A 25,926-nucleotide genomic window follows, 5' to 3' on the forward strand; every position below is an offset into this window, starting at 1 on the left:
TGGGAGGAGTTGCTGTGGGAGGAGTTACTGTGGGAGGAGTTACTATGGCAGGAGTTACTGTGGGAAGTGTTATTGTGGGAGGAGTTACTGAGGAAGGAGCTACTGTGAGAGGAGTTACTGTGGGAGGGGTTATTGTGGGAGGAGTTACTATGGCAGGAGTTACTGTGGGAAGAGTTATTGTTGGAGAAGTTACTGTGGAAGGAGCTACTGTGGGAGGAGTTACTGTGGGTGGGGTTATTGTGGGAGGAGTTACTGTGGGAGGAGTTACTGTGGGAGGAGTTACTGTGGAAGGAGTTACTGTGGGAGGAGTTACTGTGGGAGGAGTTACTGTGGCAGGAGTTACTGTGGCAGGAGTTACTGAGGCAGGAGTTACTGTGACAAGATTTACTGTGTAAGGAGTTACTGAGGCAGGAGTTACTGAGGCAGGAGTTACTGTGGCAGGAGTTACTGTGGGAGGAGTTACTGTGGCAGGAGTTACTGTGGCAGGAGTTACTGTGGCAGGAGTTACTGTGGCAGGAGTTACTGAGGCAGGAGTTACTGTGGGAGGAGTTACTGTGGCAGGAGTTACTGTGGGAGGAGTTACTGAGGCAGGAGTTACTGTGGCAGCAGTTACTGTGGCAGGAGTTACTGTGGGAGGAGTTACTGAGGCAGGAGTTACTGTGGGAGGAGCTACTGTGGCAGGAGTTACTGTGGCAGGAGTTACTGTGGCAGGAGTTACTGTGGCAGGAGTTACTATGGCAGGAGTTACTGTGGGAAGTGTTATTGTGGGAGGAGTTACTGAGGAAGGAGCTACTGTGAGAGGAGTTACTGTGGGAGGGGTTATTGTGGGAGGAGTTACTATGGCAGGAGTTACTTTGGGAAGAGTTACTGTGGAAGGAGTTACTGTGGGAGGAGTTACTGTGGGAGGAGTTACTGTGGGTGGGGTTACTGTGGGAGGAGTTACTGTGGGAGGAGTTACTGTGGGAGGAGTTACTGTGGGAGGAGTTACTGTGGAAGGAGTTACTGTGGGAGGAGTTACTGTGGGAGGAGTTACTGTGGGTGGGGTTACTGGGGAAGGAGTTACTGTGGGAGGAGTTACTGTGGCAGGAGTTACTGAGGCAGGAGTTACTGTGGCAGGAGTTTCCGAAGGATTTACTGTGGGAAGAGTTACTGTGGCAGGAGTTACTGTGGCAGGAGTTACTGTGGCAGGAGTTACTGTGGCAGGAGTTACTGTGGCAGCAGTTACTGTGGCAGGAGTTACCGAGGCAGGAGTTACTGTGGCAGGAGTTACTGTGGCAGGAGTTACTGTGGGAGGAGTTACTGTGGCAGGAGTTACTGTGGCAGGAGTTACTGTGGCAGGAGTTACTGAGACAAGATTTACTGTGTAAGGAGTTACTGAGGCAGGAGTTACTGAGGCAGGAGTTACTGTGGCAGGAGTTACTGTGGGAGGAGTTACTGTGGCAGGAGTTACTGTGGCAGGAGTTACTGTGGCAGGAGTTACTGTGGCAGGAGTTACTGAGGCAGGAGTTACTGTGGGAGGAGTTACTGTGGCAGGAGTTACTGTGGGAGGAGTTACTGAGGCAGGAGTTACTGTGGCAGTAGTTACTGTGGCAGGAGTTACTGTGGGAGGAGTTACTGTGGCAGGAGTTACTGTGGCAGGAGTTACTGTGGCAGCAGTTACTGTGGCAGGAGTTACTGTGGGAGGAGTTACTGAGGCAGGAGTTACTGTGGCAGTAGTTACTGTGGCAGGAGTTACTGTGGGAGGAGTTACTGTGGCAGGAGTTACTGTGGCAGGAGTTACTGTGGCAGGAGTTACTGTGGCAGGAGTTACTGTGGCAGGAGTTACTGTGGCAGGAGTTACTGTGGCAGGAGTTACTGTGGCAGGAGTTACTGTGGGAGGAGTTACTGAGGCAGGAGTTACTGTGGCAGGAGTTACTGTGGCAGGAGTTACTGAGGCAGGAGTTACTGAGGCAGTAGTTACTGTGGCAGGAGTTACTGTGGGAGGAGTTACTGTGGCAGGAGTTACTGTGGCAGGAGTTACTGTGGCAGGAGTTACTGAGGCAGGAGTTACTGTGGCAGGAGTTACTGTGGCAGGAGTTACTGTGGCAGGAGTTACTGTGGCAGGAGTTACTGTGGGAGGAGTTACTGAGGCAGGAGTTACTGTGGCAGGAGTTACTGTGGCAGGAGTTACTGTGGCAGGAGTTACTGAGGCAGGAGTTACTGTGGCAGGAGTTACTGTGGCAGGAGTTACTGTGGCAGGAGTTACTGAGGCAGGAGTTACTGTGGCAGGAATTACTGTGGCAGGAGTTTCTGTGGGAGGAGTTACTGTGGGAGGAGTTACTGAGGCAGGAGTTACTGAGCCAGGAGTTCCTGTGGGAGGAGTTACTGTGGGAAGAGTTACTGTGGGAGGAGTTACTATGGGAGTAGTTACTGAAGGAGTTACTGTGGGCGGAGTTACTGTGGGAGGAGTTACTGTGGGTGGAGTTACTGAGGCAGGAGTTACTGAGGCAGGAGTTACTGAGGCAAGAGTTACTGTGGCAGGAGTTACTGTGGGAGGAGTTACTGAGCCAGGAGTTACTGAGCCAGGAGTTACTGTGGGAGGAGTTACTGTGGGAGGAGTTACTGAGCCAAGAGTTACTGTGGGAGGAGTTTCTGTGGGAAGAGTTACTGTGGGAGGAGTTACTATGGGATGAGTTACTGAAGGGGTTACTGTGGGAGGAGTTACTGTAGGAGGAGTTACTGTAGTAGGAGTTACTGGGGGGAATTACTGTGGGAGAAGTTACTGTGGGAGGAGTTACTGTGTGAGGAGTTACTGGAGGAGTTACTGAAGGAGTTACTGTTGGAAGAGTTACTGTGGAAGGAGTTACTGTGGAAGGAGTTACTGTGGGAGGAGTTACTGTGGGAGGAGTTACTGTAGGAGGAGTTACTGTGGGAGGAGTTACTGTGGGAGGAGTTACTGTAGAAGGAGGTACTGAAGGAGTTACTGTGGGAGGAGTTACAGTGAGAAGTTATTGTAGGAGGAGTTACTGTGGGAGGAGTTACTGTGGGAGGAGTTACTGTGGGAGGAGTTACTGTAGGAGGAGTTACTGAAGGAGTTACTGTGGGAGGAGTTATTGTAGGAGAAGTTACTGTGGGAGGAGTTACTGTGGGATGAGGTTCAGTGGGAGGAGTTACAGTGGGAAGAGCTACTGTGGGAGGAGTTACTGAAGTAGTTACTGTGGGAGGAGTTACAGTGAGAAGTTATTGTGGGATAAGTTACTGTGGGAGAAGTTACTGTGGGAGGAGGTTCAGTGGGAGGAGTTACAGTGGGAAGAGTTACTGTGGGAGGAGTTACAGTGGGAGGAGTTACTGTGGGAGGAGTTACATTGGGAGGATCCAGAGGGAGGTGAGAAAACATATAAAGGGAGACTAGGAAAGTTTAGGCAGGTCTGAGGCGACTGCCGTCTGGACACCTACACTGGTGGTGCTGCTTCAGGTGTGTCTCAGTGTTCCTCACCTCGGCCGCTGCTTCAGGTGTGTCTCAGTGTTCCTCACCTCGGCCGCTGCTTCAGGTGTGTCTCAGTGTTCCTCACCTCGGCAAATCACATCAACTCAGAGGTAATATTGCCAGCTGTGTATACACTCACCGCATGTTGATCGTAGCCAGAGCCACCTCACTGCTCGGTGATCGTAGCCAGAGCCACCTCACTGCTCGGTGATCGTAGCCAGAGCCACCTCACTGCTCGGTGATCGTAGCCAGAGCCACCTCACTGCTCGGTGATTGTAGCCAGAGCCACCTCACTGCTCGGTGATCGTAGCCAGAGCCACCTCACTGCTCGGTGATCGTAGCCAGAGCCACCTCACTGCTCGGTGATCGTAGCCAGAGCCACCTCACTGCTCGGTGATCGTAGCCAGAGCCACCTCACTGTTCGGTGATCGTAGCCAGAGCCACCTCACTGCTCGGTGATCGTAGCCAGAGCCACCTCACTGCTCGGTGATCGTAGCCAGAGCCACCTCACTGCTTGGTGATCGTAGCCAGAGCCACCTCACTGTTCGGTGATCGTAGCCAGAGCCACCTCACTGCTCGGTGATCGTAGCCAGAGCCACCTCACTGCTCGGTGATCGTAGCCAGAGTCACCTCACTGCTCGGTGATCGTAGCCAGAGCCACCTCACTGCTCGGTGACCGCAGCCACAGTCGCCTACTGTGTAAGGAGGACAGGATATGACAGTGTAAAGGAACAGGATAGGTCAGTGTAAGGTAATTGTCGTGACGCTAAACCCCGGTTCATTCCGAACACAGCGATTACACAACACATAACACCTTGCCTCAGCAACCGTTACTACCACCTATACTCCTACACACACCAGACCCTTGAGGCGTACATTTCGCTGCTGCCACAAACGGAGACCTCCGAGGACTTGCCAGTTCAACTCCCACAATCAGACTGACTCCAGTCAGCCATGGCCTCAACCATTTCACCACGCCTCTCGAGGAAGGTATAATCCGATTAACCTTATCCCTAGAGCGGTAACCTTGATCCTTGAAGCCTGACGAAGAATAATTCCTCTTTCCAGGAATTATTAATTTGGCTAAACAGCTTCGGTCTTAATCCATTGACCTTTCTTAGATATGTGATCCATAGTCTGTCTACTTACATGTACTTTCAATCATCATTCGTTAAGTGTTGTAGTAATGATCCTCTAGCTAATAATTCCTACTAACTTGTGGATTACAACACCACTCCCCTCCTTAAACACGCATATGTCCCCATATGCATCATTGCAATGGTTTCATTAGTGCAAGGACCTGGAGGATGCACCCACCATATGTGTACAACTAAAAAATCATCCAATAAGTTCATCATACACACAATGAAATAAATTAAAATTTTCCCCGACATGACTCACAACACTTCTCCAACATATACATTATATTCACATCATAGCACAGGTAAAATAGTCTGTAATAATTTTTCCCATCTCCAACCATGCACATATACCTAAACTGCTGACATATAATTACATACAAACATTACCATAAAATTACATGGACCAGAATGCTGGCACTTAAACAGAAATGACACTAGTCATTAATATATACACAACACATATATATCTAAGGTTCTTCATCCTTAGTAATAAGTTAATTATACTTTAACATCTTGCCCTGTACTTTTGACATAAGGGCTTACAATGATCACACAATGTTTCACTGGCCTCCTCCACAATTGGCAGCATCACTTCTCTTGTCTTCGTGTCCCATGGTTGCTAGGTCATAGATCCTCCATGACCCAGACAAAACCCAGGCTGTCCAGCCTGGTGAATGTTGTCAATGTCCCATCGTTGCTCTGAGCTAACGTGATCCTGGCCTCCAGAGCAACGGAGATTCCTACCCCAGGGTCATGTTCCCTTGGGTCTGTGCTGACGTCTCGTTCCAGGGCACCAATCCCAGAACGCTGTAGATCCCTCACAGCTCTCTGGTCTAGGCCCATCCGCCCAGAGTGTGTCCACCTGTATTCACACCTTCCCGACCGCTGTACCTGCAAAATATTCCCTCGGAGCCCCCTGGCTCGATCCCATTATTACATAACCCCCTCGGCTCCTTACTCTCTCCCCGTATATAGCCTGAGCGCAGCTGCAAAACCATTGCAGCTGACCCTTATCCCTGCTTTGATGTCAGGGGGCGAATTTCGCCAATAACGTCACGTTGGCTTCACTTCCACCCCCCTTTTTTTCTAGAATAACTGAGTGTAGCCTCATAGCTTCCCTTCTACTCTACCTGAAGCTCTGTGACATGATCCCGGGGACCTTCTCATGCCTAACACTCAGTAATGATGCCGATGAGGTAATATACAGTATATACATACACATACATTATCACAATAAATACCTCATTAAAATAATTTCACAACTAATGTCACTAAAGCATCATACTGCCACTGGCTCGCTTCTAGCGAGATTCCTGTAACAACTTAATTAATGAGAAATTAATGTATGTACTTGGCTCGTCCACTGCAACCACCAACACCTGAAATTTTGAAATTCTACATTGTAATCTTATCCATAAGACTTACCCACTCCGACTTAATTAATGAAAATTTTAATGAAATAATGAATTTTTATTAGTCTTTTATGAGTCTTGTAGATATATCGACTTGGCTCGCCTACTGCAGCCACCAACTCCTGCATTTATCCACATTTCATCTTATCCATAAGACTTACCCACTCCAACACACCATTACCTCTGGTCATCCCAACCACTGATGACATCATTATAACACCACACATCCCTACAACCACTTCCTGCGTCCTAACGCACCGACCTTGCTACGCCAATACTCACCTTACCGACCACTACCTGGCGCCCCTGCGCCACCATATACTCCACAACACCACACTCCATACCAGGCGTCCAAACGCCACTACACTACACCACCCACTGGCGTCCCCAACGCCCTCAACACAGCACCCGGCGTCCCCAACGCCCTCAACACAACACACGGCGTCCCCAACGCCATCAACACAACACCCGGCGTCCCCAACGCCCTCAACACAACACCCGGCGTCCCCAACGCCCTCAACACAACACCCGGCGTCCCCAACGCCCTAAACACAACACACGGCGTCCCCAACGCCCTCAACACAACACACGGCGTCCCCAACGCCCTCAACACAGCACCCGGCGTCCCCAACGCCCTCAACACAACACCCGGCGTCCCCAACGCCCTCAACACAACACCCGGCGTCCCCAACGCCCTCAACACAACACCCGGCGTCCCCAACGCCCTCAACACAACACCCGGCGTCCCCAACGCCCTCAACACAACACCCGGCGTCCCCAACGCCCTCAACACAACACCCGGCGTCCCCAACGCCCTCAACACAACACACGGCGTCCCCAACGCCCTCAACACAACACACGGCGTCCCCAACGCCCTCAACACAACACACGGCGTCCCCAACGCCATCAACACACGGCGTTAAAATTACCAGTAATGCTACACATGCTATACCTAATCGCTACAATGCCAACAATGTCATGCACTATACTACATCCATAATATCAACAGTCAAAACATGCACAATTCACTACAGTAAATACTATGCATTATGCTGATAAGCCACTACATGTGCACTCCACTACACAACCCGGCATACAAATGCCAATACATAATCACTTGGCGTCCAAACACCAATACACAACCATGCACTACTCCCGGGGCCACACACCCCCACCAACGGGACACGCTCCATAATGATACCTGCACCCACTAAAAATCTCCATGGCCCTCTCCAGGGTACACTAGACGGTGAACCCCAGACGTCAAATTATGCGTCGCTCGCTATGCCAAGGCGTCCATAATTCACTGCGCCTATTTTCTGTATCTACACCTGACAACGCCGGAACTCGCACAGTACTTTAGGTAATATTTCATTATCCTTAAAATATTCGATTTACACGTTACATGAAATTTAATTAACTTTAAATTACGTAGTTTTCACGCTTAATTTCACCTTAGCAACGGTTTCTTACTATTTCCGCCTTACCAACGATATAAAACAAGCTCCAAGGTGCGGCTCGCTTGGCACGCACATGGCCCACGCTGGCCCACATTCACCCGCGCTAGTTTACCTCGCCACGCTGTATAATCAGCACTACGAACACTGTATAATCCGCACTACGAACACTGTATAATCCGCACTACGAACACTGTATAATCCGCACTACGAACACTGTATAATCCGCACTACGAACACTGCACTTGTTTTGGATCCCGATGCTTCAGTGATCCAGACTTGCATCTTAGCCGTCTCTCGTTGCGGGAATCTGGAAAGAAAGAAATAAACCCCACATGTGCCCCACAATGGCCTAGTCCCTTTAATTAACTAACTCCTCTGACCTGGTCTCACCTGACCCTTCTTTCCTCCGTCTAGTCACCACCATTCTCACCACAACCCGACGTCTACCATTTCCCGAACATTCCCTCACCAACTAAACCAGAACCACACTTCCTTCATCTCGCAAAGTGTTCCAAAACCTGTTTGCGCTGCCACCAAATATGTCATGACGCTAAACCCCGGTTCATTCCGAACACAGCGATTACACAACACATAACACCTTGCCTCAGCAACCGTTACTACCACCTATACTCCTACACACATGAATCACACATGAGTGATTGGCGTGAAGTCACCAGTGGAGTCCCACAGGGCTCTGTACTCGGTCCTATCTTGTTTCTGATATATGTAAATGATCTCCCGGAGGGTATCGATTCATTTCTCTCAATGTTTGCGGACGATGCTAAAATTATGAGAAGGATTAAAACAGAAGAGGACTGTTTGAGGCTTCAAGAAGACCTAGACAAGCTGAAGGAATGGTCGAACAAATGGTTGTTAGAGTTTAACCCAACCAAATGTAATGTAATGAAGATAGGTGTAGGGAGCAGGAGGCCAGATACAAGGTATCATCTGGGAGAGGAAATTCTTCAGGAGTCAGAGAAGGAAAAAGACTTGGGGGTTGATATCACGCCAGACCTGTCTCCTGCAGCACATATCAAGCGGATAACATCAGCGGCATATGCCAGGCTGGCCAACATTCGAACGGCATTCAGAAACTTGTGTAAAGAATCATTCAGAACTTTGTATACCACATATGTCAGGCCAATCCTGGAGTATGCAGCCCCAGCATGGAGTCCATATCTAGTCAAGGATAAGACTAAACTGGAAAAGGTTCAAAGGTTTGCCACCAGACTAGTACCCGAGCTGAGAGGTATGAGCTACGAGGAGAGACTACAGGAATTAAACCTCACTTCGCTGGAAGACAGAAGAGTTAGGGGGGACATGATCACCACATTCAAGATTCTGAAGGGGATTGATAGGGTAGATAAAGACAGTCTATTTAACACAAGGGGAACACGCACAAGGGGACACAGGTGGAAACTGAGTGCCCAAATGAGCCACAGAGATATTAGAAAGAACTTTTTTAGTGTCAGAGTGGTTGACAAATGGAATGCATTAGGAAGTGATGTGGTGGAGGCTGACTCCATACACAGTTTCAAGTGTAGATATGACAGAGCCCGATAGGCTCATGAATCTGTACACCTGTTGATTGACGGTTGAGAGGCGGGACCAAAGAGCCAGAGCTCAACCCCCGCAAACACAACTAGGTGAGTACACACCAGACCCTTGAGGCGTACCACTCGGTTTGTACTGGAACACAATGAATGAACATATGGAAGGTATTTAAAGGCCGTCGTGTTTTGTCATTTAATTACAAAGAATAGACTCTGACAAATAATAATATATTAACATACTCTATTAGGTCAATACACTTCCAATACCCATAGACCACTTGACCTCCGCGATCACCACACACACTCGTAACTTCGGCCTAAGTCCCTAATACGGAATGATTACTACAACGCTCCACACCCGGTTAGTCTTACATTCAATACTCACATACTGCAGACTTAACTTGGTCACTAAGATCACATCAGGCTCTCGCATAGCTGTCTGCTACATTTCGCTGCTGCCACAAACGGAGACCTCCGAGGACTTGCCAGTTCAACTCCCACAATCAGACTGACTCCAGTCAGCCATGGCCTCAACCATTTCACCACGCCTCTCGAGGAAGGTATAATCCGATTAACCTTATCCCTAAAGCGGTAACCTTGATCCTTGAAGCCTGACGAAGAATAATTCCTCTTTCCAGGAATTATTAATTTGGCTAAACAGCTTCGGTCTTAATCCATTGACCTTTCTTAGATATGTGATCCATAGTCTGTCTACTTACATGTACTTTCAATCATCATTCGTTAAGTGTTGTAGTAATGATCCTCTAGCTAATAATTCCTACTAACTTGTGGATTACAACATGATAGGGTAGGACACTGTAAGATGATAGTGGAGCACAGTGTAAGGTGAGGGGATAGTACCAAGCAAGGTGACAGGATAGGACAGTGTAGGCAGGTCGCGGCAGGTGTCAGCCCACCAGGGTCCAGGTGGTGGTGGAGGGAGACAACAGGCAGGCCGCGGCAGGTGTCAGCCCACCAGGGTCCAGGTGGTGGTGGAGGGAGACAACAGGCAGGCCGCGGCAGGTGTCAGCCCACCAGGGTCCAGGTGGTGGTGGAGGGAGACAACAGGCAGGCCGCGGCAGGTGTCAGCCCACCAGGGTCCAGGTGGTGGTGGAGGGAGACAACAGGCAGGCCGCGGCAGGTGTCAGCCCACCAGGGTGCAGGTGGTGGTGGGGGGAGACAACAGGCAGGCCGCGGCAGGTGTCAGCCCACCAGGGTCCTGGTGGTGGTGGAGGGAGACAACAGGCAGGCCGCGGCAGGTGTCAGCCCACCAGGGTTCTGGTGGTGGTGGGGGGAGACAACAGGCTGGCCACGGCAGGTGTCAGCCCACCAGGGTCCAGGTGGTGGTGGGGGGAGACAACAGGCAGGCCGCGGCAGGTGTCAGCCCACCAGGGTGCAGGTGGTGGTGGGGGGAGACAACAGGCTGGCCACGGCAGGTGTCAGCCCACCAGGGTCCTGGTGGTGGTGGAGGGAGACAACAGGCAGGCCGCGGCAGGTGTCAGCCCACCAGGGTCCAGGTGGTGGTGGGGGGAGACAACAGGCAGGCCGCGGCAGGTGTCAGCCCACTAGGGTGCAGGTGGTGGTGGGGGGAGACAACAGGCAGGCCGCGGCAGGTGTCAGCCCACCAGGGTCCTGGTGGTAGTGGGGGGAGACAACAGGCAGGCCGCGGCAGGTGTCAGCCCACCAGGGTCCAGGTGGTGGTGGGGGGAGACAACAGGCAGGCCGCGGCAGGTGTCAGCCCACCAGGGTCCAGGTGGTGGTGGGGGAGACAACAGGCAGGCCGCGGCAGGTGTCAGCCCACCAGGGTCCTGGTGGTGGTGGGGGGAGACAACAGGCAGGCCGCGGTAGGTGTCAGCCCACCAGGGTGCAGGTGGTGGTGGGGGAGACAACAGGCAGGCCGCGGCAGGTGTCAGCCCACCAGGGTCCAGGTGGTGGTGGGGGGAGACAACAGGCAGGCCGCGGCAGGTGTCAGCCCACTAGGGTCCAGGTGGTGGTGGGGGGAGACAACAGGCAGGCCGCGGCAGGTGTCAGCCCACCAGGGTCCAGGTGGTGGTGGGGGGAGACAACAGGCAGGCCGCGGCAGGTGTCAGCCCACCAGGGTGCAGGTGGTGGTGGGGGGAGACAACAGGCAGGCCGCGGCAGGTGTCAGCCCACCAGGGTCCAGGTGGTGGTGGAGGGAGACAACAGGCAGGCCGCGGCAGGTGTCAGCCCACCAGGGTCCTGGTGGTGGTGGGGGGAGACAACAGGCAGGCCGCGGCAGGTGTCAGCCCACCAGGGTCCAGGTGGTGGTGGGGAGAGACAACAGGCAGGCCGCGGCAGGTGTCAGCCCACCAGGGTCCAGGTGGTGGTGGGGGGAGACAACAGGCAGGCCGCGGCAGGTGTCAGCCCACCAGAGTCCAGGTGGTGGTGGGGGGAGACAACAGGCAGGCCGCGGCAGGTGTCAGCCCACCAGGGTCCAGGTGGTGGTGGGGGGAGACAACAGGCAGGCCGCGGCAGGTGTCAGCCCACCAGCGACGGGTTTCAGTATTGCGGGGAACCCTCAGGTGGTGGCAAGTCTTGCGTCATCGGGGCGTCCCGCCAATGTAAAGTTTTCCTATTATGTTTTTTGTGTTTTCTTTACACAGAGTTTATGTCCAGCTGTAGCAACTGCTGGTTCTCATTGTTGGGGTCCAGTTGTAGCAACTGCTGGTTCTCATTGTTGGGGTCCAGCTGTAGCAACTGCTGGTTCTCATTGTTGGGGTCCAGCTGTAGCAACTGCTGGTTCTCATTGTTGGGGTCCAGCTGTAGCAACTGCTGGTTCTCATTGTTGGGGTCCAGCTGTAGCAACTACTGGTTCTCATTGTTGGGGTCCAGCTGTAGCAACTGCTGGTTCTCATTGTTGGGGTCCAGCTGTAGCAACTACTGGTTCTCATTGTTGGGGTCCAGCTGTAGCAACTACTGGTTCTCATTGTTGGGGTCCAGCTGTAGCAACTACTGGTTCTCATTGTTGGGGTCCAGCTGTAGCAACTGCTGGTTCTCATTGTTGGGGTCCAGCTGTAGCAACTACTGGTTCTCATTGTTGGGGTCCAGCTGTAGCAACTACTGGTTCTCATTGTTGGGGTCCAGCTGTAGCAACTGCTGGTTCTTATTGTTGGGGTCCAGCTGTAGCAACTGCTGGTTCTTATTGTTGGGGTCCAGCTGTAGCAACTGCTGGTTCTCATTGTTGGGGTCCAGCTGTAGCAACTGCTGGTTCTCATTGTTGGGGTCCAGCTGTAGCAACTGCTGGTTCTCATTGTTGGGGTCCAGCTGTAGCAACTGCTGGTTCTCATTGTTGGGGTCCAGCTGTAGCAACTGCTGGTTCTCATTGTTGGGGTCCAGCTGTAGCAACTACTGGTTCTCATTGTTGGGGTCCAGCTGTAGCAACTGCTGGTTCTCATTGTTGGGGTCCAGCTGTAGCAACTACTGGTTCTCATTGTTGGGGTCCAGCTGTAGCAACTGCTGGTTCTTATTGTTGGGGTCCAGCTGTAGCAACTGCTGGTTCTTATTGTTGGGGTCCAGCTGTAGCAACTACTGGTTCTTATTGTTGGGGTCCAGCTGTAGCAACTGCTGGTTCTTACTGTCGGGGTCCAGCTGTAGCAACTGCTGGTTCTTATTGTTGGGGTCCGGTTGTAGCAACTGCTGGTTCTAATTGTTGGGGTCCAGCTGTAGCAACTGCTGGTTCTTATTGTTGGGGTCCAGCTGTAGCAACTGCTGGTTCTTATTGTTGGGGTCCAGCTGTAGCAACTGCTGGTTCTTATTGTTGGGGTCCAGCTGTAGCAACTGCTGGTTCTTATTGTTGGGGTCCAGCTGTAGCAACTGCTGGTTCTCATTGTTGGGGTCCAGCTGTAGCAACTGCTGGTTCTCATTGTTGGGGTCCAGCTGTAGCAACTGCTGGTTCTCATTGTTGGGGTCCAGCTGTAGCAACTGCTGGTTCTCATTGTTGGGGTCCAGCTGTAGCAACTGCTGGTTCTCATTGTTGGGGTCCAGCTGTAGCAACTGCTGGTTCTTATTGTTTGGGTCCAGCTGTAGCAACTGCTGGTTCTCATTGTTGGGGTCCAGCTGTAGCAACTGCTGGTTCTCATTGTTGGGGTCCAGCTGTAGCAACTGCTGGTTCTCATTGTTGGGGTCCAGCTGTAGCAACTACTGGTTCTTATTGTTGGGGTCCAGCTGTAGCAACTGCTGGTTCTCATTGTTGGGGTCCAGCTGTAGCAACTGCTGGTTCTTATTGTTGGGGTCCAGTTGTAGCAACTGCTGGTTCTTATTGCTGGGGTCCAGCTGTAGCAACTGCTGGTTCTCATTGTTGGGGTCCAGCTGTAGCAACTGCTGGTTCTCATTGTTGGGGTCCAGCTGTAGCAACTACTGGTTCTCATTGTTGGGGTCCAGCTGTAGCAACTGCTGGTTCTCATTGTTGGGGTCCAGCTGTAGCAACTGCTGGTTCTCATTGTTGGGGTCCAGCTGTAGCAACTGCTGGTTCTTATTGTTGGGGTCCAGCTGTAGCAACTGCTGGTTCTTATTGTTGGGGTCCAGCTGTAGCAACTGCTGGTTCTTATTGTTGGGGTCCAGCTGTAGCAACTACTGGTTCTTATTGTTGGGGTCCAGCTGTAGCAACTGCTGGTTCTTATTGTTGGGGTCCAGCTGTAGCAACTGCTGGTTCTTATTGTTGGGGTCCAGCTGTAGCAACTACTGGTTCTTATTGTTGGGGTCCAGCTGTAGCAACTGCTGGTTCTTATTGTTGGGGTCCAGCTGTAGCAACTGCTGGTTCTTATTGTTGGGGTCCAGCTGTAGCAACTACTGGTTCTTATTGTTGGGGTCCAGCTGTAGCAACTGCTGGTTCTCATTGTTGGGGTCCAGTTGTAGCAACTGCTGGTTCTCATTGTTGGGGTCCAGCTGTAGCAACTGCTGGTTCTCATTGTTGGGGTCCAGCTGTAGCAACTACTGGTTCTTATTTTTGGGGTCCAGCTGTAGCAACTGCTGGTTCTCATTGTTGGGGTCCAACTGTAGCAACTGCTGGTTCTTATTGTTGGGTCCAGCTGTAGCAACTGCTGGTTCTTATTGTTGGGGTCCAGTTGTAGCAACTGCTGGTTCTTATTGTTGGGGTCCAGTTGTAGCAACTGCTGGTTCTTATTGTTGGGGTCCAGTTGTAGCAACTACTGGTTCTTATTGTTGGGGTCCAGCTGTAGCAACTGCTGGTTCTTATTGTTGGCGTCCAGCTGTAGCAACTGCTGGTTCTTATTGTTGGGGTCCAGCTGTAGCAACTGCTGGTTCTTATTGTTGGGGTCCAGCTGTAGCAACTACTGGTTCTTATTGTTGGCGTCCAGCTGTAGCAACTGCTGGTTCTTATTGTTGGGGTCCAGCTGTAGCAACTGCTGGTTCTTATTGTTGGGGTCCAGCTGTAGCAACTGCTGGTTCTTATTGTTGGGGTCCAGCTGTAGCAACTGCTGGTTCTTTTTGTTGGGGTCCAGCTGTAGCAACTGCTGGTTCTTATTGTTGGGGTCCAGCTGTAGCAACTGCTGGTTCTTATTGTTGGGGTCCAGCTGTAGCAACTGCTGGTTCTTATTGTTGGGGTCCAGCTGTAGCAACTGCTGGTTCTTATTGTTGGGGTCCAGCTGTAGCAACTGCTGGTTCTTATTGTTGGGGTCCAGCTGTAGCAACTGCTGGTTCTTATTGTTGGGGTCCAGCTGTAGCAACTGCTGGTTCTTATTGTTGGGGTCCAGCTGTAGCAACTGCTGGTTCTAATTGTTGGGGTCCAGCTGTAGCAACTGCTGGTTCTTATTGTTGGGGTCCAGCTATAGCAACTGCTGGTTCTTATTGTTGGGGTCCAGCTGTAGCAACTGCTGGTTCTTATTGTTGGGGTCCAGCTGTAGCAACTGCTGGTTCTTATTGTTGGGGTCCAGCTGTAGCAACTGCTGGTTCTTATTGTTGGGGTCCAGCTGTAGCAACTGCTGGTTCTTATTGTTGGGGTCCAGCTGTAGCAACTGCTGGTTCTTATTGTTGGGGTCCAGCTGTAGCAACTGCTGGTTCTTATTGTTGGGGTCCAGCTGTAGCAACTGCTGGTTCTTATTGTTGGGGTCCAGCTGTAGCAACTGCTGGTTCTTATTGTTGGGGTCCAGCTGTAGCAACTGCTGGTTCTTATTGTTGGGGTCCAGCTGTAGCAACTGCTGGTTCTTATTGTTGGGGTCCAGCTGTAGCAACTGCTGGTTCTTATTGTTGGGCCCAGCTGTAGCAACTGCTGGTTCTTATTGTTGGGGTCCAGCTGTAGCAACTGCTGGTTCTTATTGTTGGGGTCCAGCTGTAGCAACTGCTGGTTCTCATTGTTGGGGTCCAGTTGTAGCAACTGCTGGTTCTCATTGTTGGGGTCCAGTTGTAGCAACTGCTGGTTCTTGTTGTTGGGGTCCAGGTGTAGCATCTGCTGGTTCTTATTGTTGGGGTCCAGCTGTAGCAACTCCTGGTTCTTATTGTTGGGGTCCAGCTGTAGCAACTACTGGTTCTTATTGTTGGGGTCCAGCTGTAGCAACTGCTGGTTCTTATTGTTGGGGTCCAGCTGTAGCAACTGCTGGTTCTTATTGTTGGGGTCCAGGTGTAGCAACTACTGGTTCTTATTGTTGGGGTCCAGCTGTAGCAACTACTGGTTCTTATTGTTGGGGTCCAGCTGTAGCAACTGCTGGTTCTCATTGTTGGGGTCCAGCTGTAGCAACTGCTGGTTCTTATTGTTGGGGTCCAGCTGTAGCAACTGCTGGTTCTCATTGTTGGGGTCCAGCTGTAGCAACTACTGGTTCTTATTGTTGGGGTCCAGTTGTAGCAACTGCTGGTTCTTATTGTTGGGGTCCAGTTGTAGCAACTGCTGGTTCTTATTGTTGGGGTCCAGCTGTAGCAACTACTGGTTCTTATTGTTGGGGTCCAGGTGTAGCAACTACTGGTTCTTATTGTTGGGGTCCAGCTGTAGCAACTGCTGGTTCTCATTGTTGGGGTCCAGCTGTAGCAACTGCTGGTTCTCATTGTTGGGGTCCAGCTGTAGCAACTACTGGTTCTTATTGTTGGGGTCCAGCTGTAGCAACTGCTGGTTCTCATTGTTGGGGTCCAGCTGTAGCAACTGCTGGTTCTTATTGTTGGGGTCCAGCTGTAGCAACTGCTGGTTCTTATTGTTGGGGTCCAGCTGTAGCAACTGCTGGTTCTTATTGTTGGGGTCCAGCTGTAGCAACTGCTGGTTCTTATTGTTGGGGTCCAGCTGTAGCAACTGCTGGTTCTCATTGTTGGGGTCCAGCTGTAGCAACTGCTGGTTCTCATTGTTGGGGTCCAGCTGTAGCAACTGCTGGTTCTTATTGTTGGGGTCCAGCTGTAGCAACTGCTGGTTCTTATTGTTGGGGTCCAGCTGTAGCAACTGCTGGTTCTTATTGTTGGGGTCCAGCTGTAGCAACTGCTGGTTCTTATTGTTGGGGTCCAGCTGTAGCAACTGCTGGTTCTTATTGTTGGGGTCCAGCTGTAGCAACTGCTGGTTCTTATTGTTGGGGTCCAGCTGTAGCAACTGCTGGTTCTTATTGTTGGGGTCCAGCTGTAGCAACTGCTGGTTCTTATTGTTGGGGTCCAGATGTAGCAACTGCTGGTTCTTATTGTTGGGGTCCAGCTGTAGCAACTGCTGGTTCTTATTGTTGGGGTCCAGCTGTAGCAACTGCTGGTTCTTATTGTTGGGGTCCAGTTGTAGCAACTGCTGGTTCTTATTGTTGGGGTCCAGCTGTAGCAAGTGCTGGTTCTCATTGTTGGGGTCCAGCTGTAGCAACTGATGGTTCTTATTGTTGGGGTCCAGCTGTAGCAACTACTGGTTCTTATTGTTGGGGTCCAGCTGTAGCAACTGCTGGTTCTTATTGTTGGGGTCCAGCTGTAGCAACTGCTGGTTCTTATTGTTGGGGTCCAGCTGTAGCAACTGCTGGTTCTTATTGTTGGGGTCCAGCTGTAGCAACTGCTGGTTCTTATTGTTGGGGTCCAGTTGTAGCAACTGCTGGTTCTTATTGTTGGGGTCCTGCTGTAGCAACTGCTGGTTCTTATTGTTGGGGTCCAGCTGTAGCAACTGCTGGTTCTCATTGTTGGGGTCCAGCTGTAGCAACTGCTGGTTCTTATTGTTGGGGTCCAGCTGTAGCAACTGCTGGTTCTCATTGTTGGGGTCCAGCTGTAGCAACTGCTGGTTCTTATTGTTGGGGTCCAGTTGTAGCAACTGCTGGTTCTTATTGTTGGGGTCCAGTTGTAGCAACTGCTGGTTCTCATTGTTGGGGTCCAGCTGTAGCAACTACTGGTTCTTATTGTTGGGGTCCAGCTGTAGCAACTGCTGGTTCTTATTGTTGGGGTCCAGCTGTAGCAACTGCTGGTTCTCATTGTTGGGGTCCAGCTGTAGCAACTGCTGGTTCTTATTGTTGGGGTCCAGCTGTAGCAACTGCTGGTTCTTATTGTTGGGGTCCAGCTGTAGCAACTGCTGGTTCTCATTGTTGGGGTCCAGCTGTAGCAACTGCTGGTTCTTATTGTTGGGGTCCAGCTGTAGCAACTGCTGGTTCTTATTGTTGGGGTCCAGCTGTCGCAACTGCTGGTTCTCATTGTTGGGTCCAGCTGTAGCAACTGCTGGTTCTTATTGTTGGGGTCCAGCTGTAGCAACTGCTGGTTCTCATTGTTGGGGTCCAGCTGCAGCAACTACTGGTTCTCATTGTTGGGGTCCAGTTGTAGCAACTGCTGGTTCTCATTGTTGGGGTCCAGTTGTAGCAACTGCTGGTTCTCATTGTTGGGGTCCAGCTGTAGCAACTGCTGGTTCTCATTGTTGGGGTCCAGCTGTAGCAACTGCTGGTTCTCATTGTTGGGGTCCAGCTGCAGCAACTACTGGTTCTCATTGTTGGGGTCCAGCTGTAGCAACTGCTGGTTCTCATTGTTGGGGTCCAGCTGTAGCAACTGCTGGTTCTTATTGTTGGGGTCCAGCTGTAGCAACTGCTGGTTCTCATTGATGGGGTCCAGCTGTAGCAACTGCTGGTTCTCATTGTTGGGGTCCAGTTGTAGCAACTGCTGGTTCTCATAGTTGGTGTCCAGCTGTAGCAATTGCTGGGTCTCATAGTTGGGGTCCAGCTGTAGCAACTGCTGGTTCTCATAGTTGGGGTCCAGCTGTAGCAACTGCTGGTTCTCCTAATTGGGTTCCAGTAGTAACTCGTGGTTTTCATAATGCAGTGTACATTTCCCCATCTGTATTTTCACGTTGAAGTTCCGACTCTTCTTGTTTCAATTTGCTTCGTACCCAGTTCATTAAAAAAAAAAACTGGTGACACCCATATCTCAAGTGCCTAATATATAAATATAAATGGAAAAGTTCGTTTGTTCAAAATCGTTAATCTCCGAAAGTTCTTCACCGATTGTTTTGAAATTTTCACACAATGTTCTATTCGCATCCGATCAGGTTTTTATGTACAAATTATATTGATGTCCCGTATGCGACGGAATAATACATGCTCTTTTTGAAATGTTTTGTTTTTCATATGTTTTTCATGTGAAAGAAATCTTCAAAACCTCTTTACCGATTGCTTTGAAATTTTGACACGGCGTTGCATTCGAATTGGGGAGTGTTTCTATATACTTAATATATACATACCTTACCTGTGACTGGAGAAAACATGCTTTTTTTTTAAAAAACATCGACATCTGTTGGATGTAAGAGTAACACACGCTGTAATCTCCCAAAGTTCTTCACCAATTGCTTTGAAATTCTGACACAACATTCCATTCGAATATGCGCGTCCTTTTATATACCTACTATATAGATACCACCTCTGTGACAGGAAAAAAACATGCATTTTTGAAAAACAGCGCCATCTGTTGCACATAATAGCAACATGCACGTTATACTAAATGTCACGAATTCCATTTGAATGTTCCCGATTGCATTGATAAATTTTAATTTCATAGGTTTTGATTTGTTTTATTTTTATTGAATTATTTTGTGTGACATTGTGTTAGAATTGAGCTGTGTTGTTTACCATACCGTTCATTTCGTAAGTATGCCACACCTGTTACAGGTAAAACTATACATTTTTTTAAAAACAGCGCCATCTGTTGCATGTAGGAGGAACACACATGCTATTCTAAATATGTAACAATTCCATTTCAATGTTTCTATGTTTGTTAAATTGAATTTTCATAGATTTATATTCATTTTTCTTTTTGATTTAATTTTGTGTGAATTGCGTTGGAACTGAGCTGTGTTGTTTACCATACCTTTCACTTTGGGAGAATAGTTTATTTTTTTACTTTTCATATTTCCATTTCATTTTTTAACTGTTTTTCTTATATTTCAGTGATGGGAACATCACATCACTTGATGTTCCCAATTTTCTGATGTGAACATGAGACCATTTGGGAAGGCATCGGACGAGGGAGTGGGGAATGGTGGGGATGACGAGGGGACGAAAGTGAGAGATGATGTGGAGGATGAGGGGACAATGGTGGGGAAGGACGAGGGGACGGGGGAGTTTGGGATGGTGGGGGACGAGGGAATAGGGGGACTGGAGAATGGTGTGTAGGACAAAGGGACAGGGAAGTGGGGCATGATGGGAAGGAAGAGGGGATGGGTGAGTGGGGAATGGTGGGGAGGACAAGGGGACGGTGGAGTGAGGAATGGTTGGGAGGCCGAGGAGACGGGGGAGGGGGGAAATTGTGGGGGAGGGGGGGACTGGGGGACAGGGATGGTTTCAGGGGACAGGAATATATACTAGCAGTACCCGGCCAATGCGTGATCGGGTACTGCTAGCATATATATATATATATATATATATATATATATATATATTAGTATATTTTGGTAGCAGTCTTTCCTGTAGACATATATTATTAAATATGACCGAAAAAGTAAGATTAATAATTCTAACACTTATTATACTTATCTATTAATTTTATAAATTACCACTTATCTATTAATAATTCTTCTTTTGAATTCCCTCCAACAGTGAAAAGAAATGTACGAAAGATTGAGAAAATTCGTGTTAGAATTATTAATCTTACTTTTTCGGTCATATTTAATAATATATATATATTATTAAATATTATTATTATATATATATAATATATATATATATATATATATATATATATATATATATATATATATATATATATATATATATATATATAACTGAAAACTCACACCCCAGAAGTGACTCGAACCCATACTCCCAGGAGCAACGCAACTGGTATGTACAAGACGCCTTAATCCACTTGACCATCACGACCGGACATAATGAGGTGATAGCCGAGGCTATTTGAACCACCCCACCGCCGGCACTCGGATAGTAATCTTGGGCATAGCATTTTACCAAATCACCTCATTCTTTGGGGCACACGTGAGGAACACAAATGCGAACAAACATATATATATATATATATATATATATATATATATATATATATATATATGTATATATATATATATATATATATATATATATATATATATATATATATATATATATATATATATATGTCTATATATATATATAAAAGTAAATGTTCGTTTGTTCAAAATCGCTAATCTCAGAAAGTTCTTCACCGATTGCTTTGAAATTTTCACACATCGTTCCATTCGCATCCGAGCGGTTTTAAATATACATATTATATAGATGTCACGTCTGTGACGAGAAAAAAACATGCTTTTTTGAAAAACTGTATTTTTTCATGGTAGGGAAATCTTCGAAACCTCTTTACCAATTGATTTATAATTTTGACACAACGTTGCATTCGAATAGGCGCGTGTTTTTATATATTTCCTACATACATGCCACACCTGTGACAGGAAAGATCGTGTTGTTTTTAACAGCGCCATCTGTTGGATGTAAGAGCAACACATGCTGAAATCTCTGAAATTTCTTCAACGATTGCTTTGAAATTTTGATACAATGTTCCATTCGAATACAAACGTGTTTTTATATACCGACTATATAGACGTCACACCTGTGACATGTAAAAATATATTTTTTTTTAAACAGGGCCATCTGTTGCACGTAATTGCAACTCCACTATACTAAATATGTTACGATTCCATTTTAGTGTTTCCGATTGCATTGATAAATTTAATTTTCATAAATTTCGATTTATTTTCATTTTGATTTAATCTATTTTGTGTGACATTGCGTTGAAATTAAGCTGTGTTGTTTACCATACCGTTCATTTCCTGAGTATAGTTTATTTATGTATTTTTTCATTGTTTTCATTTCGTTTTTTATCTGTTTTTCTTATATTTCAGTGATGGGAACATCAGATCATTTGATGTTCTTAATTTTCTGATGGGATCATCAGATAGTTTGGGAATGCATCGAACGAGGGAGTAGGAAATGTTAGGGAGGACAAGGGGACCGGAGTGGGGGATTTTGGGGAGAACGAGAGGACAGGGGAGGGGGTAATAGTGGGGAGGACAAGGGGACGGGGCAGTTGGGGATGAGAGGACAGGGGGAATGGAGAAAGGTGTGGAGGACAAGGGGACAGAGGAGTGGGGGTTGGTGGAAAGGACGAGGGGACGGGGGAATGGTAGGGAGGATGAGGGGATGGGGGAGTGGGGGGTGGTGGGAGGAGGAGGAGACGATGGAGTGGAGAATGGTTAGAAGGACGAACGGACCCTGGAGTTGGGAATGTTGAGGAGGACAAAGGGACGGGGGAGTGGGGAATTTTTGGGAGGAAGAGGGGACATATTATTGGGACAGAAGAGGGCGGGCTGATGGGGAAATAGCCTCGGTTACTATCAGCTTTTGTCCGGTCGTGATGGTCGAGTGGATTAGGTGCCCTGTACACCAGTTGCAATGTGCTCCTAGCAGTATGGGTTCGAGTCACTTCTGGGGTGTGAGTTTTCAGTTGCATGTATGCCTGGGGACCATTCAGGCTAGTTTGCATATATATATATATATATATATATATATATATATATATATATATATATATATATATATATATATATATATATATATATATATATATAGATGGGGAGCAGATTTTCTTTATTGCACATGTCGTTAAACATGACAGCATTGTGACTATTATTAATTTTCTTTGAGATATTTTAAATTCTACGCATATCTTATATCATCAATAGGGTGAAGAAATACTAGATAACTTAATCTTTCCATGTTTATTGTTCGACGATTTTTTAAACGATTTTTTCAGCAGGATAATTATACCAATATTGATAATGATTCAGAACTAATTAACGCTGCTACAGTGCACTTGTCCACAGAATGAGGCAAGTGTGGCGTGGAGCGTTGCTGGTGGTGACGCTGGTGAGTGTTGTCAGGCCTCAATGTGTCTCAGACAACGACCACCTGCCCCTGCCCCCAACCCCTGACCTGGCCCACATCACCCCTTTCAGCCTGGACCTCTTCAAGCAGTTCAACCCACCCAATACCCCGGGAAACTTCTTCTTCTCCCCCTACAGCATTTGGAACGCCCTCGTCCTGGCCTACTTTGGGTCTGGTGGCAGGACCCGCCAGCAGCTGCAGGAGACTCTGCATCTGCGTGACTCTGCACTCACTCTGGCCACCTATAAGGCTCTCGACCGACTGTAAGTACACTCACATTACAAAGCGGACGCCTGTCTTCATATATATATATATATATATATATATATATATATATATATATATATATATATATATATATATATATATATATATATATATAATGCACAACTTGCCTAAACACGTAAGTGAAGTTTTACAACTTTAGAACACTTTCCCACAAGGAGACTGGAACCCTAGCCAGCACAGAAGCCTTCCAGCCACTGGCATAACAGGTACGCCTTTAACCCACTGCACCATAACTCAGACTCCCTTAAAGAGATGGTAATTTTGGGGTATTTAAACCCCCCAAAGATCACCACCTCCCAAGGGCAACTAGAGCTAGTGAGGGGTTACTCACGTTCTTTCATCAAGTCCCTGTTAATATGGGAGAACTCTGTGCCTATGCTTAATGCACAACTTGCCTAAACACTTCACTTGCGTGTTTTAGGCAAGTTGTAAAACTTTACTTGCGTGTTTAGGAAAGTTGTGCATTAAGCATGGGCACAGAGTTCTCTCATATTAACAGGGACTGGATGAAAGAACGTGAGTAACCCCTCATTAGCTCTAGTTGCCCTTGGGAGGTGGTGATCTTTGGGGGGTTTAAATACCCCAAAATTACCATCTCTTATAGAGGTCTGAGATGTTGTGCAGTGGGTTAAAGGCGTACTTGTTATGCCAGTGGCTGGAAGGCTTCTGTGCTGGCTAGGGTTCCAGTCTCCTTGTGGGAAAGTGTTCTAAAGTTGTAATATATATATATATATATATATATATATATATATATATATATATATATATATATATTACATATATAATATATATATTTGAATATTTTTTAGTTTTTGTTTATTATATAATATATATAGATGTGTCTATATGAATTAATCATAAGTACGTGACGCCGTGCAGGTATGCGGAGAGACAAGCCAACACCAGCGAGTATGTGATAGACTTGGCCAACAAGGTGTATATGGACAATAACGTCACCCTCCGGGAATGTGTCAAGGACGTCCTACCTAAAGAAGTACAGATTATCGACTTCAGTCAGGTTGGATATGTTTTTAATTTGTACACGCAGTAAGCTACATAACCTGTGACCTCTTAGTGACCTCCTCGCTGCTAAAATACATACAGTAATCTACATGACAGTAGGAGAATGGAGGACTAGAACCTGGCATGGAGTCCTGTGCAACATAGGTTGCACTGTATGTTGCACAACTCTAGTCAATGTTGCATGATGATGATGATAATGAGGATGTTGATGATGATGATAATGATAATGAGGATGTTGATGATGATGCAAAGGGGAGAATGATGAATGTTGGAAAGTGTTGAACAAAAATTTATAAAAAGAAAATGTCAAAAGGATTGTTTAGTGAAAGTATAGTTTTTTCGTAGATTGTACAGTGGATATGAGGCTCCATTTTTAGAGGGGAAGTGTACAGCGGCTATGAGGTTCCATTTTCAGATAAGAGATAGGTGAGTGCATAGACGAACCAATGTATGAAGATGTGAGATTAGAATATTTAGGTAGAGTGTGTGTATGAAGAGGGAATAATATTGAAATAGAGGAATAAAAGACAGATAGAGGAATAAATGACTAGGGATTGTACTAATAGTAGTAGTAGTAGTAGAACAGTTACAGACAGAAGAAAAAGTTAACTTACTTGTATAAAAACTGGAGAAGTACCTCACAGTACGGCGTGACTCCCTCCCTTCCTCAGATGGGCTCTCCCCTCCTGAAGAAACCACATCTATGCCCTCCTTACACACCATGGCCTTCTCATACCTGGTGTGGTAACCGAAATGACTACTTATGCCCTTGCACGTGGTAAAATGTCTCTCACACCCCCGCCCCACCCAACCCCCACACCTCCCACCCCACTTCCACCCCACCCTAAACACCTGGCAGCTCCCATCTCCTGTTTCCCCTTCGAAGCAAAAAAAAAAAAATTATGCCTACGTTCTACATTGTTGTCAGTTAATAATGGTGATCAATGCGTTACTCCTAACGAGGTAGGAGTAACGATGACTGGCCATCTGTTCGCTGCTTAACCAGTGATTAACGATGTGCTGTTAACGATTTATATATATATATATATATATATATATATATATATATATATATATATATATACATATACATATACATATACATATACATATACATATATATATATATATATATATATATATATATATATATATATATATATATATATAATGTTTTATTGCAATGCTACAGTTTACAGAGAACACACACACACAAATATATAACAATTAAACAATCAGCGTTCGAAGACCTATTCCAGGTCCTCGGAGGTTGGGTGCGTACCCAGGGTACAGCACGCATTTCCCCTCTGAACTGCGACACTGAGGCGCTGGAACAGGAAACTGGCTGCTCGTGGGTCTCTAGTTTTCCCAATGAGTTCCTCACCAATCTCCTTTAAAAACTTGAGTGCACATTTACCCCTGGCGCCCAGAGTCTCAGAGCTTATCGGCACGAACCTGTAACAACGTTCTAGGTCTCTGTACTTGTGGATTTTCTGGATCTCCCTGAAGGTGGCTGCCCCATCTTCCTCCACTGAGCTGTAACGTAAATAGGTATCAGCCAGTGTAGATGCACAGGTGTAATCCCATACGACCTGTTTACTTTACTCCATGGTTGCAGGGTAACTCCATCTGGGCGTTTTTGGCTGTTGTCAGGCCTGCACAACTGGGGTTCCCATTGTGCTGGACACCCAGCTGTAGCCAAACTTATCTTGATGATTTCATTGACTGCTTCATGTCTGGCAATCTTTCCCTGTGTCTTACGACAGATGAGACCATGGCTGCCGTATTGGTCTGCCCGTGCATGGCCGCAAATACACCGGTGTTCGGTGGATATAGGTTCGGCAAGGCGCAGAGCAACAGCAATACTTAGGGCCCGATGGTCCAAGCGGGTGCCCAAGGTGGAATTAGGGTCTGCCAACAGGAAGTCCCCGGCATGGGGCGCTTGCACAGCTAGGAGACGCGCTCTGTCCTTCTGAGAAGCTGCGTCCAGCAATGCTTTGGCGATGTTCTCCACTATGGGGCTATCCCATTTGTTTACTGTCGTTTGGAAAAGTTGGTCGGGTGTGTGAATTGGCAAGAGTGTCCCACTGACGAGCTCCTTCCACAAATTTGGGATCACGAATCCCAATGGAGTTCCTTAGGTATTCTGGTAGTATTTCATTCACTAATTCACTTGTAGCACTAGTCGAGGATAAGAATGCCGGCAATGCTAACTGTGTCGCCTTGCGAATACTAATACCCCCGAGTCTAACTGGGAGCGTTGCTT

The 25,926-nt window shown here is 47.8% G+C and overlaps 1 protein-coding gene across 7 annotated transcripts in view; it reads left to right on the forward strand.

Moving 5' to 3' along the window:
• Nucleotides 1–3,402: 3,402 nt before the first annotated feature.
• LOC138349836 (leukocyte elastase inhibitor-like) overlaps nt 3,403–25,926 on the forward strand; it is a 56,157-nt gene continuing 33,633 nt past the window's right edge. Inside the window, exons 1-3 of one of the 7 annotated variants that reach the window (XM_069320604.1) lie at nt 3,403–3,530; nt 22,289–22,612; nt 23,517–23,655. In XM_069320604.1, the coding sequence (XP_069176705.1) occupies nt 22,290–22,612; nt 23,517–23,655 (462 nt within the window). In that variant the 5' untranslated portion in view covers nt 3,403–3,530; nt 22,289. Of the gene's footprint in view, nt 3,577–22,273; nt 22,613–23,516; nt 23,656–25,926 lie in introns of all 7 variants that reach the window. The other 6 variants (XM_069320609.1, XM_069320605.1, XM_069320606.1 and 3 more) reach the window with 6 other exon arrangements.

This window comes from Procambarus clarkii, unplaced genomic scaffold (genome assembly GCF_040958095.1).
Source record: "Procambarus clarkii isolate CNS0578487 unplaced genomic scaffold, FALCON_Pclarkii_2.0 HiC_scaffold_218, whole genome shotgun sequence".
Classification (NCBI taxonomy): domain Eukaryota; kingdom Metazoa; phylum Arthropoda; class Malacostraca; order Decapoda; family Cambaridae; genus Procambarus; species Procambarus clarkii.